General features: G+C 40.2%; 1 protein-coding gene across 2 annotated transcripts in view; it reads right to left on the bottom strand.

The window, feature by feature from the left end:
* Positions 1–3,789: 3,789 nt before the first annotated feature.
* ccdc88b (coiled-coil domain containing 88B) overlaps positions 3,790–21,413 on the bottom strand; it is a 119,079-nt gene continuing 101,455 nt past the window's right edge. For both annotated transcript variants that reach the window (XM_028458722.1, XM_028458723.1), the window contains 4 exons: positions 16,347–16,454; positions 11,123–11,274; positions 4,767–5,102; positions 3,790–3,970 (listed from right to left, as the gene is read on the bottom strand). In XM_028458722.1, the coding sequence (XP_028314523.1) occupies positions 3,882–3,970; positions 4,767–5,102; positions 11,123–11,274; positions 16,347–16,454 (685 nt within the window). In that variant the 3' untranslated portion in view covers positions 3,790–3,881. The remainder of the gene's footprint in view (positions 3,971–4,766; positions 5,103–11,122; positions 11,275–16,346; positions 16,455–21,413) is intronic.

Below are 21,413 nucleotides of genomic sequence, written 5' to 3'. Positions count from 1 at the left end.
TGTTTTTTCATTTTGGTTTTGTAAACAAATATCAAATAATGAGTGTTTTTTTTTGTTTTTCATGATTTTGTTACATAATGAAAAAAGAATGAACAAATGATTGTAAACTATCAGCGCAGCGATGTTTTGGCACAGAAAACCGATCAGTGCGGCTACAAACAAAAGTTCCAGCAGACGGCAGCCGGTACATGCTGGCGCCATTTTCGTTTTTTTACTAAACTCATTGTTGTAGAATTCACTTTTAATGTAATAATTTTATGTAATTATTTTTGTCAATTATACACTTTTACTTCACTCAAACCAAATTAAACCAAAAGTTGGAGAACTAAAATGCATGATACTTGATACTAATTACCACATTTATCCAGGGGAGTTCATTTTCAGTTCGGGACAAGTTAGTGTGAAGAAGTGGGACACATGATTTTAAATGAGCAAATTGAAACGTCTTTGTCGGAAGGTAACACATGCTAATACGAGTTAAATAATAAAAATTAAGATTTTCAAAGTGAGTCAACAAAGACTATTTTTTCTGATTACTAAAATAACTTTTAATCTAATCTACCTTCTGCAGCTACAGTAGCTGCTGCAGAAGAAAACTTGAACCGTATAACAGTGATAACAGTGATCTACGGGGCAAGGAGAATGGAGCAGAGGACAATTATAAAGAAATACACTGTTGAAACATTCCTTGTTCTGCACAATCACATGGATTATCCTCATCTTTGATTAGTGTTGCATTCAAGACCACACTATCCGAGACCAAGACTTACCCGAGACCAGAATGCACCGAGACCAAGACGAGACCAAGACTTTCAGGAGCCGAGACCGAGTCCAGACCAAGACCGAGACAAGCCGAGACCAAGACAAGGTTCAACAGTTAAATAACATTTTCTCTTTAATTTTTGTTTATTTTAAATACATTTGACAAAAAAGGTGCCTGCAAAAAATTTACTAAAATATAAAAACTACTACTGCTACTGATAAATTCACAATTATTCTACATATTTGAAAACAAGATTTTTATGTCAGCTGAATGTACAGCAAGTGTTTAAAAGCATTTCTGCCAAGAATTAACATGGCTGGTCACCTACACACCACAGAGTGTTTCCTCTTTGCTGTGCTTTTACAAATGTATTCTTTGTGGTTCGTGAAACCAAATTTCACAACCAACAAGTTAGCGGACATGTTTAGCTCCGCCTCTCTCTCCTGCTGGTGTGTGTGAGTGTGTCACAAACGTCACTCAGTCACATTAAGGAAGGTTGCAGTCATTATAGTGGGTGGATTAAAGAATAAATAAAGGATTGTCGGGTACAAGCAGGGATTTGATTGGAACAGAATGGCAACTCTGGAACTTTTTAATGTTTTTTAACTCAATAAATTAATAATAAAAAATGTTAAATATTAAATAAAATGCTCAAGGAGCTTAACTGGGGCTACACAAATTCTTGACGGGGCTATAGCGCTCCCTAGTCCCGGTGTAGCGTCGTCCCTGCTTGTTACCCGTGCGTTGATCTGATGTTGACGTTAACAGTTGTTAATAAAATCGGTGCTAACCACTAAAACACATGTAAACATGTCATTTCTTTAAGAAAAAAATGAGGTTTTCACTGTGGAGTCGGACTCGGAAAAGAAAATGTGGCCCGATCCGCACTCCAACTCTGACACGGTTATTTATTTACTTGTCGTTCATGTGACTGTTTATTGTAGGACAGTAGTTTAGTCCACTGTGCTTGTCTTCTTTCAGTCTACAAGCCGTCTTCTTCTTTATTCTTTATTTCCGGTTTATTTCCAAGCCATCAAGGATGTGCACCAGCGTCATTTGACGTCACACCTGCAGAACTGCGCGGGAAATTCATGCCCAGAACAGCAGTACAAACTGTATTTTGCAAAGCAGTAGAGAAAAATGTGTGTGAACTCATTCTCTTTAGTTTAGAGCGCTACATCACCCATTAGAATTAAAAAAAAAAAACTTAAAATGAATGTTTGTTTCCCTCAAATCCTGCCCTATGTTCTTTTAAGTTAAAGCTGGAACTCAGAGAAGTGATTTTTATGCTCACAGCTGCAGACATCCATCAGGTATTTCAAGACTATTGTGAAAGGGTTTTTGACTGGAACTGCCTAGTGACACAGAGGGTAGAAATGCTGAATGAAGACGGCAGGTCTGCACCTTGGTACCGACTTGTCCCATTACCATTTCCTCCACCCTGTCACCCTGTGTTCCTCACAGTGTTCAATATCAGATTTATTGGAGTCTTTTATCTTCAGTCTGCTTCATCACAGCAACATCTTCACACTGAAGCTGATTACATCCAGGGTTGGGTCAATAATAACTGTAATTGTGTAATTGATAATTAATTACAGTTATTGTGTAATTATAATTGTAACTTTAAAAATCTGTCGTAATTGTGATTAGATTGTAATTGAGTTCAGATAATTGACTTTGTAATTGTAATTGCCATGAAAATTCAATAAAAATTGTCAATTATAATTTCACTCAAAACTGGGAAACCATGTTACAGTTCTATGTACAGTTCTACACATATGTAGTTAATAATTATTAAACTGTATTTCATATAAAGCTTTCCCACATTTTACCATTTTCAAAATATTGAAATTCGGGCACATACTGACAAAATAAAAGCTCATACGCCCACAACAAAAATATTAAAACCTATATTTTTCATTGATTAGGAAGCCTAACCAATAGATAGAGAAGAAATAAGATGATAGATATTTGTTTTTAGTGTATTTTACAGCTGATTTAGGAGCCGTTATCATAAGAGATGCTAACAGAAAGCTAACACAAGAGGAAGGTTAACTTTTATTTGGTTATTTATTTCAGACTAAGTAATTGTGATTAATTTTAATTGAACTTTAGAAATTGAGAATGTAATTGGAATTGACTTTCTGAGCATAAAAATGATTGTAATTGAATTGCAATTGGAAAAAATGCTGGTAACTGTAATTTTAATTGACTTGTAATTTAACATCAATCATTAAAAAACGTAACTGTAACTGAAAAATGTAATTGACCCCAACCCTGATTACATCCACTCAGATATGAAATCTCTACATTAGCTTCTTGTTTGTCAGAGAGGAAACTAAAATACTTCGAACTGTTTAATAAGCTCTGAAGGTTTTAGAGTCACTGGCGGCCCAGGGGCACAAAATAAATCAAAAAGCACACATAATGACAAATGAAATGTACATCATTATTTTAGGAAGAAACAAAATGACCAAACAATCCAGAATATTACAACAAAAATGCACAAAATGACAATAACAATGTAAAAATCTTTAAAAAAATACACAAAATTATTCCAAAACACAGAAAATGCAAAAAAAGGACTTGAAAACACAGAAAATGACTCCAGTATCTCACAAAACACAAATGAGAAAATACCAAAAAAAAAGAAAAGATTTTTTTTTTGAAAGCTGCAAGTTTGTTTATGTCCCTCAATCTTTTAAATCACAGTTACATTTTTTTTTAAAAACTGTTTTATTTAACTCAATGATATTTCTGTCATTACAGCCCCAAAAATATATCTAAGACTAAACCTATAGATGACTCAATCATCTTGTTGATTTTATCTTCTTTTTAAACTTTTTTACAATTCTTTTTCATTGCTTTGGTGTTTTGTTTGTGTATACATATTATTATTACTATTATTATTATTATTATTATTATTATTATTAGTATGTGTAATAATTCAGTTAACGTAGCCAATGACAGAATAAACAATGGCATGCCTCCATCAAACAGATCAAGTTCAATCTTCAGCCTCCTTCTTCTCTGTGAATCCAGTTGTTTATTCATCCTTTAAAAATACTACAGGGGTGATGGAAAAGTACAAAGGAATGATACAAACAGTATAAAACATTCATTCCTGATCCCGTAGCAGTGAGTCTGCAGCGTGTTGTTGTTGTTGTTGTTGTGCTGTCAAAGTGTCGACACTTGAGTGTTGATTGTCTGAAAACCAGGAAGGATCACAGTGAAAAAGGCATGTGGACGTTTACAAACACACAAAACTACATTCTCAAAATACATTAGTGGAAGTCAGGGTTGGGGTCAATTACATTTTTCTGTTACAATTACGTTTCCAATTACCCAGGTTCAATTACAATTCACTTACAATTACAGTGACCAGCATATTTTTGCAATTACAATTGAATTACAATTGGTTTTTTTTCCCCCTCAGAAAGTCAATTACAATTACGTTCTCAATTACCAAAGTTCAAGTTTAATTAATCACAATTACTAACGGGTCCTAAATCAGCTGTAAAATACATGTGTAACTAATATCTAACATCTTATTTATTTCCTATTTATTGGTTACCTAGTTAGACTTCCTAATCAATAATAAATATAGGTTTTACTATTTTTGGTCTGAGCCTTTTTTGTGTCTGTATACACATAGATTTTATTTTTTTTTTTAAATGTGGGAAAGCTTGATATGAAACATATTTTAATAATTATTAACTACATATGTGTAGAACTGTACATAGAACTGTAACATGGTTCCCCAATTTTGCGTTAAATTATAATTGACAATTTTTATCAACTTTTCATGCCAATTACAATTACAGTCATTATTTAAACTCGATTACAATTTAATTACGATTACAACAGCAACATATTTATTAAAATTACAATTACAATTATAAATATACGCCATAATTGTACTGAATTATCAATTAAACAAATACAATTCTAATTGACCCCAACCCTGGTGGAAGTCACAGCCTCCTCTCTTCCCCCTCCTCACCTGTGTCTCCACCCTCCTCCATCTCATTCTGGTTGGCTGACGATGCGTCTGGCCCCTGAGGTGCGTTTGTTTTACACCCCTCTCCCTCCCAGAGGACAGATGAGGAGTTCTGTCCTGAGCGTAGCCTGGGGCGTGGATGTGTCTTATGGTCGCCAGGACTGAAAGACTGGGACAGCCCAAATCCTCCTCTGGATAATCCCAGTCCCAGTCCGTGACGGGAGCCCAGTTTACGGCGGCCCCTGGAGCCCGAGCGAGTCCCTGGAGCTGAGGGGTCCTGCTCCACCTGGGATGGAGTTTTTCTGGAGGCAGAAGGAGAGGATGGAGCGCTGCGAGGGTCTGAAACAGCACAGGGTGTGATTATTACCCAGAGCTGTGTGTTTACCCACAGTGTTGGTGAATCACAGCTCTGTCAGCCTGAGTTGTGGCTATAATCCACCAAAACATCCACTGCTCGGTGATTTTCAGCATTACTGGGAGCAACAGTTCTCTCTGAGTGGCACAGATGGGACAAATCTGTGCGAGTGATTTATGGAACAAACAACATCATTACAACTTTTCTTCCAGCACAAATAAACAAAGAGAGGAGGATGAACAGGTGCATCAATGAATGTAGGGAGACTGTGGCCCAGCTACGATGCTACTTATCACAGGGTTAGTGGTTTGATCTCTGTCCTCTTTAGGTTTAATTATCCTTCAGCAAAATATTAACAATGGTTAGTTGCTATGGCAACCAGGCAACTCTGCCAGCCATGAGGGCATCAGTGGGAACAATTGTCCATCTTCTTATTCTTTAAATGGAGGAAAATCAATAAAAAGTCCCTAAGTTTCTCTCAAACATTTACTCACGTAGGAACATGATATTTATCTTTTAGTGATTTTATTAAACCATACTGTTGCTTTAAAAAACATCCTTCTTCAATAACAGTGAAATCATACCATTATCATAGTTTGATCATTTAAAACTAATATATATTACAGATAGCATTGTGTGTGTGTTTTTTAAGCCTTTGAAACAAAACAGCTGAAAACAACAAAAAAGGCTTTTTTTTTTTATTTTAAACCAAGTATCCAACCCAGGGCTTGAACCCAGGACCTTCATGCTGTGAGACGGACGTGCTAACCTCACACACCTCTACCAAACCCTGCAGTTCATCCCAAAACATCTGAATCTGAATCACTCTGTGCCATTTAAAACACAACACTGTGAAGGAGGTGAACAATGGAGGTGACTCATTATAAAATCTACCAGAGTAAACAAAAAAACAATAATAATGCTAACAATTTAATCCACACAAATAACCCGTGGTTATTTAAATTGAAACAATAATTTGAATAAAAGCATTTTAATTTCACTTAAACCCTGAATATGTAACCTATTCAGTTGTGTGAGCCCTCCCTGTACAATAATCATCATTGTCTGTAATGTAAGTTCAAGTGATTAACTCCACTCCATGGCTGGTGTTTACCAGATTTTTTTTTTACTTGTTCTACAACTTTTTTGGCCTGAGCTACAAAACTCTCAGCTTCCCCAGCACCAGTGTTAACATTAATGGTTAAATCTGATTTAAGATTTTAAGTCCTTTGGTCAAATATACAGAAAATAAACAACAACTTGTAAAGAACATGATTACGTAATACACTTTTTCTAACAGGCCTTAAACATGTTTTTTTATTAAACAAAGGTAATATGGCACATTCTTAGTTTAAATGATTAAACACATAGTTATAGGTATGTTTAAAATTGAATTTTTACAACCATGAAGATTTTTATTTTACAAAATGTATTACATTATAACAAAATGATCAAATTTTGAAAAAGATTAAAATGCGACTTAAAACGAGGCTGACTTCCACGGACTAAATGATAACTAAAATGAAAGATGTGATTTTAACTATAAATCAATTCTTTGATGAGTGACTGAGACTAAAACAACATATCATGTCAAAATGAACACTGTGCAGCATACAGCTTTCTCACTGACATTTTTATACTGTATTTATTTATTATTTTAAATACCCTCAAGAAAAAGTGCGACAAAGACCTCCTTCACGCACTTATTACACATTAAATGTAATCTTCACTGTCGTTTGTAAATGTTTCTGATTATCGAACCTTTCTTTCTGTTACTGTTTGTAAAGAAGAGAAAATGCAAACTTAAAGAAAAAGAAAAACAGAATCACAGAGTTCTCACTAGTTACTGCTGTACAGTGTGTGTTGAAACAACTGTTGGGTTTCAGTCAAATCTGATCCCAGTTCAGAACTAAAGTATGGATGGAGAATGGACAGAGTGGGATGTGAAGAAACAAGTTTGACAGAAAACAGAACGAGCAGGATTTAAAAGTGAGGAAAGGCTTAAGAAGGCAAAAGTTCTCACATGAAGAGTTAGAAAATCAAAAACCAAAGTCTGGAGCAGAACTATCTACACATGCTTGATTATTAATTTTACAAAAAAAACAATTCAAGGATATATTGAACTTTCTCTTCCTAATTGATGCTGTCACCCACTGGGTGACATCCTGCAAAATCCATTTTTCATATTCTCTGTTTTTCATAGACTTAACTCAAAGTACAATCAAACAACTGACAGATGGTGAAAGAAGAAGATTTTCTGAACAAATGGAGCAAAAGCAAACACTTGAAATGTGATGTCAGACTCTTTTACAGCCAAAAGAACAAATAAAGTAAAGAAAGTAAGTACAATGTTATTTATGTGGGTATCTAACTGAATTTTAGTCACTCTTTTTTCAGAACAGTATAGTTCGGTTCTGCCTCACAGCTATAGATGATCTGAATGTGGGATTAATTCTGTTTAATCCCACACACCAGTCTATCATTGCCCGATCCCATTAGATCTCAGAAGCTAAGCAGGTCTGGGCCTTGTTAGTAGTTGGATGGGAGATCACTGAGAATTCCAGGTGCCACAGTGGGGTGGCAGTCACCCAGTGGGATCTGTCATCGTGCCCTTGGGCAAGGCACTTCACCTACATTGCCTAGTATGAATGTAGTGTGTGAGTGTTGGTGGTGGTCGGAGGGGCCGATGGCGCACTATGGCAGCCTCGCTTCCGTCAGTCTGCCCCAGGGCAGCTGTGGCTACAACAGTAGTTTACCACCACTAAGTGTGGAGTGAAAGAATAATGCCTTAATTCTGTAAAGCGACTTTGAGTGTCTATGATAAAGCCCTATATAAAACTGATGCATTATTATTATTATTATTATTAGTGCAGTTTGCATGTTCTCCAGGTTTTCTTAGCCTTTAAACTGGCCTAATGAGTAAATGATGAGCCTGTTAGTGTTTACCTATTTCAGGGTTCACTAACCTATGGCTCCAGAGCCAGTCGTGGCTCCCCTGCGGTGAAATCCCAGCACCAAAACAGAAGACATCCTTGCTCGTGGTGGGGTGTCAAACTCCTTTTAGTTCAGGGGCCAAATATGGACCAGTTTGATCTCAAGTGGGCTGCAGATTTTAGGTGGGGAAAAAAGAAACATTTTAACATTGTTGTGCCCTAGTTTTCAAAATCAGTTCATTTGACTTGATTTTGTTAACAATTTTTGTGTAATTTAGAGGAATTTTGTGGAATTGTTTGTGAGAAATTGCAAGACTTTCATGTGATATAAACAAAGGAAAAATGCAAGCCCCTAAAAATATGGTAGAGTTTTATTAAATTGGTGAATTTGAGATATCTACAACTCGGTTATTAGATAATTTACACAATAACTAAAGTTTCCATGTCTTTTTTACTTTCTTCTCAGAGCCAAATTGGATGCTCGAAAGACTCAATTTCGTTTCCCGGGCCTTGAGTTTGTTACATGGGCTCTAGGTAAAAAATGTAAAGGAAAATGGAGTGTTCATCTTACTCAATAGAAACTCTTGGAGTGTTAGCGCTACAATAAGGGTGCTTTGCCATATATCATCTGGTGGACTCATGCAGTTCAGGCGGTGAGTCTACAACATTGTTGCATTTTTATTTGGTCTGGTCTGCTTTCACACTAATATTTGCACCAAACTTCCTAAACATCACACAGCAAAAACGGCCGGTCGCCTATTGCAATGAGCATAATGATGGAATGAATGAGTGATAACGAAGAGTTACGAATGTAACAATGCTTCGATGAATCCCGAATGACCTACAGAGACAGTGCTTTAAGCTCTGAATAATCCCCTTTGCGCTAATATGTATACCAAAAATGTCACCTGTGACCCCTGGATGACCCAGAGGAAGCTTATATCTTCAGGTGTCATTTCAGGGAGCTTTCCAACAGAATCTTCTCACCAGCACATTAGGATTCTGATTGACAAAGAGCTCTGGCAGTCCTTCAGGATTGATAAAACCATAGTTACATTTGTAACTATGGCTCGGTGCATGATAGAGCGCATGGAGTTGTCCTTCATCTTGGCCCCTGAACTCTGATCTGAGGAGGGGGAGCCCTGTGCAGACATCTAATAATAATGATAATAAATTTTATTTGTAATGCACTTTACATTTGATACCAAATCTCAAATCTCATATGCAGAAATGAGAGCCATCCATCGTAGTTGCACTCCTCGTAGTAAACACAGCTGTTGTAGCTCAGCAGAGGTAGGGGGCACGTACATCGCCTGTCCGGTATCACACAGCACTCCTCAGCTTCGTCTGAGCGCCGAGTAGTAGATTGCCCGAGTATAGAGACCGTATACTGGGAAAGGGAGCGTGCACGCTGCCAGCACAGTAGAGGCCCAAATATAATAAACAACAAATAACCCCTGTACTGTGGTCCTCACCCAAACTGGGCTTATTTACAGAGAATGATAGCAGCTTACAGCCTGAAGCTAATGTACCAAACCCAAACCCACGCAGGGCTCTGGGCACTCGCACCAGCAAACAAATTGAGTCAGCTAACTTAAGGAAGGCTGTGCAAATGCGGCCGCCACTGATAATCTTTTTTTTATTTTTTTTATTTTATTATTGAATTATGAATCAATTCTTAAATTTCCAAAGATTGGTGATTTTTCAAATCGTAATACAAACCAGGCGAGTCGTCCTAACTGGGATATTTCAATTACACTATACAATACTATTGTATATTGTATTACTATTACTCAAAAGAGAAGTTAAATAATTCAGCAGCTGACTGATGTTACATTAAGATCAATGATCAAAAATGTAATAGATAATCAATCTGGTTTGTAATCCAATTGATACTTCAATAAACAGGGTGTGTTTGTTTACTTAACAGAGGGAGAAGAAAATAACAAATCAAAATAAGATTTAAAAAAATGTGAGTTGCATATTTTTGTTTCTATGAATAAATTTTTATGTGCTCCTAACTTTTTTACTTTTGGTACTCCTTGAGAAAAAAAATGTCAGATGCACACACACACACACACACACACACACACACACGAGGCTATGTGCAGCTCACACTGTGTTTAATTCCTCTTATCATCCTTATTTGTATTTAAAAAAAAAAAAAAGAAAACAGTAACTGTAGTGCATTAGCAGCTCTTTGTATGAGATCAGGAACATTTACGTCACAGAATGAAACCAAAGGATCCTGTTCCTCCTGCTGCATGCTGAGCGAGGTGCATCTTCACAGGGTTCAAATGCAAACAGCGTTTCTTTATCCTGGAGTGAAGATTGTGGGATAAAGATAATGGGATTTAAAATAAGGGAAAAGTGCTAAAATTCACTGCCTATCATTTATAGTGTGTATTTTTCTCCAATTTTAAGGAGCGTGTGATGCAAATTATTCTTTAAAAGCTTTCCCAGATAAAAGAGTAGCGTCTTCATTGAAAAGGCAATCCTGACAGATTACCTTGTATGTCACATTAACCAGCCATGAAACAGATTAGTGTCAGGGTGAAAATGTCACGCTGAACACATAAAACAGGAGTCGAAGGCAAATGAGGGATTTTCAGCTTTTTCCACCTGCTGAGCCGCTGAGAGCTTAAATATCCCTCTGGGACTGAAGCACTACAAAATTAATACATAAAAAAGCCTTCCTCACGGTGCGAGAACCAGGCTTTTAAAAGAGGATAGTAGAAAACACAAGGCACAATGAAGTGAAATTAGGTAGGTGGAGACCTGCTTCAGGTGTCAAAAATACAAAAAATTCAAAGCTGTCTTTGAAAACAACTGCTGCTTTTTTTACCCTGATCTACTGTAAGTCAATGCTCAGAAATGACAAATCTCATCTCTACGACAAAGAAAGTCACCTGCAGTGAGTCGTTATCAGAGCGACCCATGACATGGTAGTCATGAGTTGATTTGTGTGTGTTCCTGCAGCTTCACTAGATGGGCTAAGCATGCACGCATTATTCTTGTGCAAACCAGTTTCCTGAGTGTGTGTGTGTGTGTGTGTGTGTTTGTGTTCTCACCAGATTGGGGTGTGTGTGAGTCTGGGGTAAATTCTGAGCTGTCGGCCAGGTTTTCCACGCTTCCCGCGGCGGTGTAAAGGATGCGTCCCTCTCGTCCTCCTCCCCGTGGTTTGATCAGCTTCTTCATCCTGTCGGCTATCCAGTTAGATTTCCTGTGAGGACAAAGAGGGGTGAGCTCTGATGCACCTACAATTATGTAAATTTACTAATTCTGTATTTGTGTTCATTTCAGTTCAAATCTCACTCCAAAGACAAATCCCATATTTGAACACGATACATACTGTATATGTGTCTGTATGTATCAGAGTATATATTAATGCTGACAAACCCCTTCCACTCCCAATTTGGTGCGATATATTTGCAATGATTAAAATTATTTCAGGGTACCGTTCCAAAGACATTTTAAAAAGCAGGAAAAATATAGAGATAATTCATATATTTTGGCCACAGAAAAACTGCGGCGTACGCGTCTATGTGCTCTTATTTTGAAAAGAACAACTTCCAGTCTCACCATTATGAAAAACGGCATTTTTTTTGTTTTAGAAAGAAAAATTGAAAATCAACCAGTTTTTAAATGTTTGTTCATCCCTTCTTGACCCTGATGAAGATATGCCTTAAATTTCAATAGTAGTTTTTCAATTTGAAAACGGAAATCAAATAACAAATAGTTTTTTGATTTCCTTTTCTGAAGGAAAATTCAATGACCAAAATATACACTGACTCTGAACACTGTTTTCTATACTTCTTGTTTTCTTAGAGAATATGCAGAAAGCGTGGAAATGTCACTTGGCATACCAGGAGCATATTTATAGAAAATACATAATTAAAATGTCATGCACATCTCTGCACAAGGCACAAAAATATGTTTTCAATTGTTACATTTCTTGAACGATGCAGTTGACAACAGTCTTGGTTGTTTTCAAAGTAAAAAAAAAACGAATTATAGTGAACGGAAAATCGTCATTCTTGTAAGGATAAACAAGCTGATGGGATTTATTAAGTGCAATAGAATAGTCAGTGTACTTCTTAAGAATTCCTGTGCAGACAAGCACGTGTGCATGTGATGGCAGCAGGTCTTTTTGTTAGTTTAAAACCCCCAGTGAGCTTGTACCTAAATACATATTTGTCTCTTGACAAGCAGAAAAATATTTGTGTTTATTGTTAGACTGCATGGCCGTCATTTATCAACCTTGCGTAAAAACGGATGCAAATCAGAGTCCACATTTGGTCGTATGACAGGACCAACGTGTGATTTATAAAACATTTGCATTTGATCATTTCCAGCTTACAAATGATCGGGTGTAAACAAATGCGGCGACATTACCATGTTACACCTTTCTGCTTCAGAGGCCCCGCCCACTGAGGTCAAACAAGAAAAGAAGCTTTTCCAAGATTAAAATCGGCATCCTCACATCTGAGGTGGAGCAAAACAAAGATGTGCTTTTTAAACGTGTGAAAACTGGAATTTAAGAAGCGCATTTAAACGCTCTGTGGAAGAGAATCAGCTATCGAGCAGGTGACGTCTGCCCCCCTGTGTGCTCTGTGAGCAACTTCACAACAGAAATCTTGGAGAGACGCACGGATATGAGGTTTAAATTGGCCTCAGTTCACATGCTCTAGGCAATAAATATCACATTGAAAATGACTAAATGTTGTCCCTTGCCTGTGTTTATGATGTCTTCAGCCAATTTCACCAACAATTCAACACATTATTGATTACTGCAGCACATTTGTAAAAGTTTAAGGAACTATTTACATGAAAAAGCATGAAAGAGGTCCTGTTTTCCTCTGTACGGCTTTCAATGAAGTGCTGTACGGAGGAAACTATTCCTTCCGTACAGCACTTCATTTTCTAAGACAGAGCATAGCAGCGTGTCCAGTGTATGTCTGTGTTTACTGGGTGAACCTATGCACTCCTGCTCGGAGTGGAGCAGAGTTTATTAGCTGGGTTTTACGGGATTCCGTGAAAGGAAAACCAAAATATTGGAATCAGTAATAAAGTTTTTTTTTTAAATTAATTTTAGTTTTTTTTTAATAATCCGTGTTGATCTGTTCTGAATGTGTGTCTGCTCATGTTTAAATGACAGCTGAGACTTGTTTAATACTTTCTGTCTCAGTCATATTTTGCTGCTGCACAAATCCACACTCAGATTTGCGTGCACGGAATCAGACTTGACGTGAGATCTGATATGCTCACCAACGGTTGATAAATGAGGGTCCATGTGTTGCGTCATGAGAAAACCAGGAATAAGTCGATCAGAGTTAATTTACAGATTTTTAAAGGTGGTCTCTAAGCTTTCCAATGATGTGCCTTGCCCAAGGACAAAATGATAGCGCCGGGATCAAAACGCAAACCCTTTGGTTGTTGGATGACCCACTCTACCATTGAGCCACGGTCCACCAACTTTGCATTAACCTAACCCCCCCAGCCATGGTTGTCAATAGCTGTTTTAACTGTTTTAATGCAATTCACATCCATCATTAATATCAGTTTAGTGTTTGATCAAAGCGCATCGTTCATTCACAAACATGGGTTTATTTTTAGGAGCTGAACTGCACTCGTTTTGTCTTTATCGGATGAGCTGACGTGTTCTCTTCTTATTTGTGACTTGATGTGCTGCTGCTGAAGGGAAACAATGGATTACGGCTGAAATGGATTGTTTCTGTGGTGTGAGGAGGCGAAGAAAGCGACTCCCAGCTGACATTACGCTGCTGCTACGTTAGAAATACACACCTCCTGCGTTTATTGTCCCAGAATCAGAATATTTGCTTAAATAGTCACGTGTTTCCCTGTAGTTTATTGGCCCAAACAAATAACAAAAACATTTGTATAGCCAAAGAAAGATAGTATGATAAACAGCTGTGGATTTTCTGCAGTGTTGGGCGGTAACGAATGTCACTTTTGACAGTAACTAGTACTGTAACGCAATATTTGTCTAAAGAAATAACGCCGTTAGCATTACAATATGGTGCGTTTGTCCGTTACTTTGCTAGCTGCAGTGTACTTCCTGTATACAGTGGCGCTACATATTTATCAGTAGAAGAAGAAGCATTGTCAGCGTGTTTCTGTTTACATCACGTGCGCCAATCATGGCGAGTCAATGCGGGAGCGGGACGTGCTTCTCAGAGTGGAAATACGCGTCTTATTTTCGTCTCCAAAAGATGCATCAGTGAAGCTAAGCTAACACTGCGGCTGGATTTTAACAGACTGTGACTGTGATCCAGGGACAGGTCAGCTAAACTATTGCACGGTATGTTGTTGCCTGTCGCTACTGCTGAGTTACTGCTAACAGCAGCTCGTTAGACTGATATGTTTACCATTGTGTAGCTGAGAAAAATGCTGTGAATTAGTTTTTCCACATTTATTTTTATAAGCATTTTCAACAGCAGAATGTGCATCTGGAATACACACAACTTGCTTTACATTACTGTGCTAAGGCTGAAAAATTACTGTTTTAATTTTTGAGCAGCTGTTATGTGCTTTATATGCACATCATTTATAGTTGAATTTTTACATTATTACAGCACTAATATGAAGCTGTATGGACACAAATTACCCAAAATGAATAATACATTCTTTAATTCTAAGTAACTCAAAAGTTACTTTTTACAGTAACGCATTACTTTTTGGTGTAAGTAATCAAAATAGTAACTGAAGTAACTAGTAACGGTAACTAGTAACTTTTTTTCAGTAACTAGCACAACACTGATTTTCTGTAAAACAAGCCATTTTCAAAGACAAAGTTTTTAAAACAGTTGATATGGTTTTTTGAAGCACGGAATGCTTTTTACTAACATGTTTTGTAAAAGAAACTCACAATTATTTCAGAAAACAAGGGTTTCAAGGCTTTTTCTTTGTTTCTCTTATGTTTTGCCAATGCGTGTCACATTTTTCCTGTTGCACAGCCTGATTCAAACTTTTAGTAATTCACAGATGGGTTTCAGAATATTTAGAGGGCAGTTTGCTTTAACATAATTAGTTACTAGCTCCCTTCCTCAGCAGACTACTGAAATATTATTTGGTCAATAGTTTGAAGGCCTGCTGCTCCTGTTGAGCTATTTAATGTCTGACATCCATCACTATCTTTCCATTTTCCTCAGTTGGAAGATGAAACCAACAACCTAAATATCAATTTCTGGGGCTCAATAATTATTGACCAGGGCTCAGTAATTCATTTGAACTGTAAGTTAAAGAAAATGTACAACAATAAGGGGTTGAATAGGAGAAACGACAGGGGTTTTGTATTGGCAATGGGCTTTTTATTCTCAATATAACTTTGTGCTTTTATTCTATGTCAAAGCCACCTGTTGAATGTCTAAACAGAACCTTGTGGGACTATATGTAAACTGCCTGAGAGAAGAGGAAATAAAAGAAGTAGATGCAGACAGAGGAGATGACGCACCATGACAGAAATCCATTGATGTAGAGAGATTTCGACTCACCTTTCCTATACTGTTGTTCTTTCCCCCCATGCATTATTCATTGATTTATTCATTTTTTTGTTTAGATTGTCTTTGAGATTTACCTGTAGTCCTATCATCCACCTCTTTTCTTTGATTAAGGTGTTGTGCTTTTTTTATTTCGGTGTTTGAGGTTAGATTATTTGTGATGCTACATGGTGAGATTAGTCCTCTTTTTATTTAAGTAAGAATCCTCTGTTCACACACACGCACATGCACACGCACACACACACACACACACACACACACACACACACACAGAATACAGTACTTGTACAACCAGATAAATGATCAGAACTATATCTCAGTGTGAGAGTGTGGCTCTATGAGCAGGGGTGTCAAACTCCTTTTAGTTCAGGGGCCAAATACAGATACATTTGATCTCAAGTGGGCTGCAGAGGTTGGGAATCCAACAATTAAATATATAAAGTGTATTATTTTTGCATGGATGCCAATATTCCTGTTTGGATATGATACGGTGATTTAAAATTATTCCCAGAATAATTTCAAAAAAAGTTCAAATTTTATGAATATTGCCAAAATTCCTGAATTTAAGTTCCGGTGGAAATTTGCCCGTTATTTTATTTCCCTTTGCAACCCTACTGATATATCCACAACTAAATTATTTGGCAATTTACACTGTATTTTCAGCCATCTGCGGGCCTATTTGAATGGACCAGATTTGGCCCCCGGGCCTTGAGTTTGACACGTGCATTAGAGTCTGTGTGCAGTGTTCACTGTAAAGATAAATATAATTATGTACTTGGCCTTGCTGGGCGTGGGTTGCATGCTGGGATCCAGAATTCTATACTGATCCATAATCTTCTCCACCAACTTCTGCTTCTCCCGACGGAGCTCGCTCAGCTTTTCCCTGTAGGAAGACATGAGAGGCATGAGAACAAAGCACCTCAGAAGAGGGAGAGGAGGGAGAGGAGGAAGAGGAGGGAGAGGAGGGAGAGGAAGAGGAGGGAGAGGAGGGAGAGGAAGAGGAGGGAGAGGAAGAGGAGGGAGAGGAGGGAGAGGAGGGAGAGGAGGGAGAGGAGGGAGAGGAGGCTGAGCGGGAATGTTTGTTTGCTTTATTTCATGCATTTCTTATCAGTGCATGATGACGGCTTCCCTTGTGGAAGTGTGACCAATGCTTTGTGATCTGGCCTGAGCTTACCATCGTTTCTATTATTGTGATTATTTCTCGTGTTGGGGTAGAGCTGTGTTCACATCTTTTTACTAACCTACACCTACACTCTCTTATTCACATCACACTCACAAACACTGCACCAGCGACCATGTGTCCTGACTCTCACTGATCCTGGGAACTTTCATCCTTCTTCCTATACTGTCTTTATCTTAGATGTGTAAATCCCACACTTTGCTCTTTATTCATCCATTTTTATAATAAACTCTTATTAAATATAGCTGTTTATACATAATCAGCTGATTAACATTGTGTAATGCTCCAAATCACACTTTCACTTTTGATTTGATACATGGATTTCTCACAGAAAATGTCAAATACATTAATGCTATACTCAGTGCTAATATTTTGTTTTTTGATGCATGATAATATAACATGTCTTTAGGTTGTGAGAGGAAGTCGGAGTACATTAAAGCTGATATCCCAAGTTTCTGAGAAACGTCTCGATGTCCCGCCCTAAACAGCTCCACTTCTTCCCACTGCCTCTCCCAATCAACCAAAAGCCACGCCTCTACTTTTCTGCACGCGCGTCGTGGAACATAACAATGTTGCATCGGTTGCATTGATATAAGTCCATGGGTCAGGTAAGAGCCAAAATCATATTTAGCTGTTTGCTGTTGTGACGCGCGGCCTTGTTTCCGTGCACAGTTCCATTCACTTTGATTGACAGACTCAAAAACAGGAAGTCAAAGCCTATTGGCTGGATGCACTCTGCGATCGTTTCCATTTGTATAGGGGTCTATAGGACGAAGGAGGCACTTATCTATCTATAAAAGAAACAAATGTGTGTGTGTCTGTGTGTGGAGCAAATATCACCGACGCGGTGTGAGTTCGACTTGAAACTTAGTCGACGGGTTCCAAATACCTCGAGTGTGCATCTGTTATTTTGGAGTGATTTAGTGAAGCAAAATGGTCAAAACGTTAATTTTATAATGACATCACCGTGTCGCAATTAGTTTGGGTTAAAAAAAAAATATTAAAAAGATTTTTGTACCACTAAAAGTCATTTAAGTTAATATTTCGTGGTTTTTTTTATTATTATTCCCGTGATTCCAAACTTACTTTAAATCTCAGGTCACAGACTTCACTTCCTCCTTCATCTCCATGAGTGTGGGCGGTGCCTGTGCTGACGGTCGTTAGCCGACACAAACATTATGTATCATCCGTGTGAGCGGATGGGTCCATAACATGGGTCTACTATGATTATTGTTTGTTCTGCGCAACGGTGAGTGTTTCTTTTTATATTATTCTATGTGCTAAGAAAGATGCTAGCAGCTACAATGTAAACACACACAAGCACACACACACACACACACACACACTTTATAATAAAATTATACTACTAAATGAGTAAAATGAAACAAAAAACTAAAACTTTATACAAAAAGTACACAAAATGACAACAGAAATGCATAAAAATATACAAAAAGGCTCCAAAAACACAAAATTACTCCAAAACACATACATACAGAAAAATACACCAAACAACAACAAACATATGAAAATGACTCAAAATACACAAAACTAAATATTTATACAAAAATACACAAAATAACAATAGAAATGCACAAAACAACACACAATGATTCCAGAATTACACTACAATGGCAACAAAAAGCAATAATTATACAAAAAATGCATCAAACAAAAAAATACATAAAAATTAGTATAAAAAAACAACAAACATTTATCATGCACATGGCCCACCCTCCCGTAGGCCCACCACCCTCAGGAGGGATCATATGAGGCCGGTGCAGCGTGGATCGGGCAATCGTCCAGGGCGGGGGCCTTGGCGATCTGATCCCCGGCTACAGAAGCTAGCATTAGGGACGTGGAATGTCACCTCTCTGGTGGGGAAGGAGCCTGAGCTTGTGTGCGAGGTGGAGAAGTTCGGACTAGATATAGTCGGTCTCACCTCAACACATAACAAGGGCTCTGGAACCAGCCTTCTCGACAGGGGTTGGACTCTCTTCTACTCTGGAGTCGCCAATGGTGAGAGGCGCCGGGCCGGGGTGGCTATACTTCTTGCCCCCCGACTTAGTGCCTGTACGTTGGAGTAGCGAGAGGGTAGCCTCCCTCCGCCTTCGGGTGGGGGGACGGATCCTGACTGTTGTTTGTGCCTATGGGCCAAACAGCAGCTCGGAGTATCCACCCTTCTTGGATTCCTTAGAAGGAGTACTGGAGAGTGCTCCTTCTGGGGATTCCCTCGTTCTGCTGGGGGACTTCAACGCTCACGTTGGCAGCGGCAGTGAGACCTGGAGGGGCATGATTGGGAGGAACGGCCCCCCTGATCGGAACCCGAGTGGTGTTTTGTTGTTGGACTTCTGTGCTCGTCACAGATTGTCCATAACAAACACCATGTTCAAGCATAAGGGTGTCCATATGTGCACTTGGCACCAGGACACCCTTGGCCACAGTTCGATGATCGACTTCGTAGTCGTGTCATCGGACTTGCGGCCGCATGTCTTGGACACTCAGGTGAAGAGAGGGGCGGAGCTGTCAACTGATCACCACCCGGTGGTGAGTTGGCTCCGATGGCGGGGGAGGATGCCGGTTAGACCTGGCAGACCCAAACGTATAGTGAGGGTCTGCTGGGAACGCCTGACAGAGTCTCCCGTCAAAAAGAGCTTCAACTCCCACCTCCGGGAAAACTTCAACCATGTCTCGGAGGAGGCGGGGGACATTGTGTCTGAGTGGGCCATGTTCCGTGCCTCTGTTGCTAAGGCGGCTGATCGGTGCTGTGGCCGCAAGGTAGTCGGTGCCTGTCGTGGCGGCAATACCCGAACCCGTTGGTGGACACCGGGGGTGAGGGATGCCGTCAAGCTGAAGAAGGAGTCCTACAGGGGCCTTTTTGGCCTGTGGGACTCCGGAGGCAGCAGACAGGTACCGACGGGCCAAGTGCAGCCACGGCGGTCGCCGAGGCAAAACCCCGGACATGGGAGGAGTTTGGTGAGGCCATGGAGAACGACTTCCGGACGGCTTTGAAGAGATTCTGGACCACCATCCGGTGTCTCAGGAGGGGGAAGCAGTGCACCGTCAAGACTATGTATGGTGCGGATGGTGTTCTGCTGACCTCGACTCGAGACGTTGTGGATCGGTGCGGGGAATACTTTGAAGACCTCCTCAACCCCACTATCACGCCTTCCAATCAGGAAGCAGGGCCCGGGGACCCGAGAGTGGGCTCTCCTATCTCTGGGGCTGAGGTTGCCAAGGTGGTTAAAAAGCTCCTAGGTGGCAGGGCTCCGGGGGTGGATGAGATCCGCCTGGAGTTCCTCAAGGCCCTGGATGTTGTGGGGCTGTCATGGCTGACATGACTCTGCAACATCGCATGGACATCGGGGGCAGTGCCTCTGGATTGGCAGACCGGGGTAGTGGTCCCCCTTTTTAAGAAGGGGGACCGGAGGGTGTGTTCCAGTTATAGAGGGATCACACTCCTCAGCCTCCCCGGTAAGGTCTATTCAGGGGTACTGGAGAGGAGGGTCCGCCGGATAGTTGAACCTCGGATTCAGGAGGAGCAATGTGGTTTTCGTCCTGGCCGTGGAACTGTGGACCAGCTCTACAACCTCAGCAGGGTCCTTGAGGGGTCATGGGAATTTGCCCAACCAGTCCACGTGTTTTGTGGACCTGGAAAAGGCATTTGACCATGTCCCTCGGGGATTTCTGTGGGGGGTCCTCCGGGAGTATGGGGTATCGAACCTCCTGATAGAAGCTGTTCGTTCCCTGTAGGACCGGAGTCAGAGTCTGGTTCGCATTGCTGGCAGTAAGTCGAAATCATTACCGGTGAGGGTTGGACTCCGCCAGGGCTGCCCTTTGTCACCGATTCTGTTCATAACTTTTATGGACAGAATTTCTAGGTGCAGTCAGGGCGTTGAGGGGGTCCGGTTCGGGGTCCTCAGTATTGCATCACTGTTTTTTGCAGATGACGTGGTCCTGTTGGCTCCAACATACCGCGACCTTCAACTCTCACTGGATCGGTTTGCAGCCGAGTGTGAAGCGGCCGGAATGAGAATCAGCACCTCCAAATCCGAGTCCATGGTTCTCGACCGGAAAAAGGTGGAGTGCCTTCTCCGGGTTGGAGATGAGGTTCTGCCCCAGGTGGAGGAGTTCAAGTACCTCGGTGTCTTGTTCACGAGTGAGGGAAGGATGGAGCGAGAGATCGACAGGCGGATTGGTGCGGCGTCTGCAGTGATGCGGAGTCTGCACCAGTCCGTCATTGTAAAGAGGGAGCTGAGCCAAAAAGCAAAGCTCTCGATTTACAGGTCGGTCTACGTTCCAACCCTCACCTATGGTCATGAACTTTGGGTCATGACCGAAAGAACAAGATCACGGGTACAAGCGCCCGAAATGAGTTTCCTCCGTAGGCTGGCTGGGCTCTCCCTTAGAGATAGGGTGAGAAGCTCAGTCATTCGGAAGGGGCTCAAAGTAGAGTCGCTGCTCCTCTGCATCGAGAAGAGCCAGATGAGGCTTTCAGGGCACGTCCCTCCGGAAGGAGGCCCTGGGGAAGACCCAGGACACGCTGGAGAGACTATGTCTCTCGGCTGGCCTGGGAACGTCTCGGGGTCCCCCCGGAAGAGCTGGAGGAAGTGGCCGGGGAGAGGGAAGTCTGGGCTTCCCTACTGAGGATGCTGCCCCCGCGAC

This window comes from Gouania willdenowi, chromosome 10 (genome assembly GCF_900634775.1).
Source record: "Gouania willdenowi chromosome 10, fGouWil2.1, whole genome shotgun sequence".
Classification (NCBI taxonomy): domain Eukaryota; kingdom Metazoa; phylum Chordata; class Actinopteri; order Blenniiformes; family Gobiesocidae; genus Gouania; species Gouania willdenowi.
This window is presented reverse-complemented; position numbering and strand designations above follow the sequence as displayed.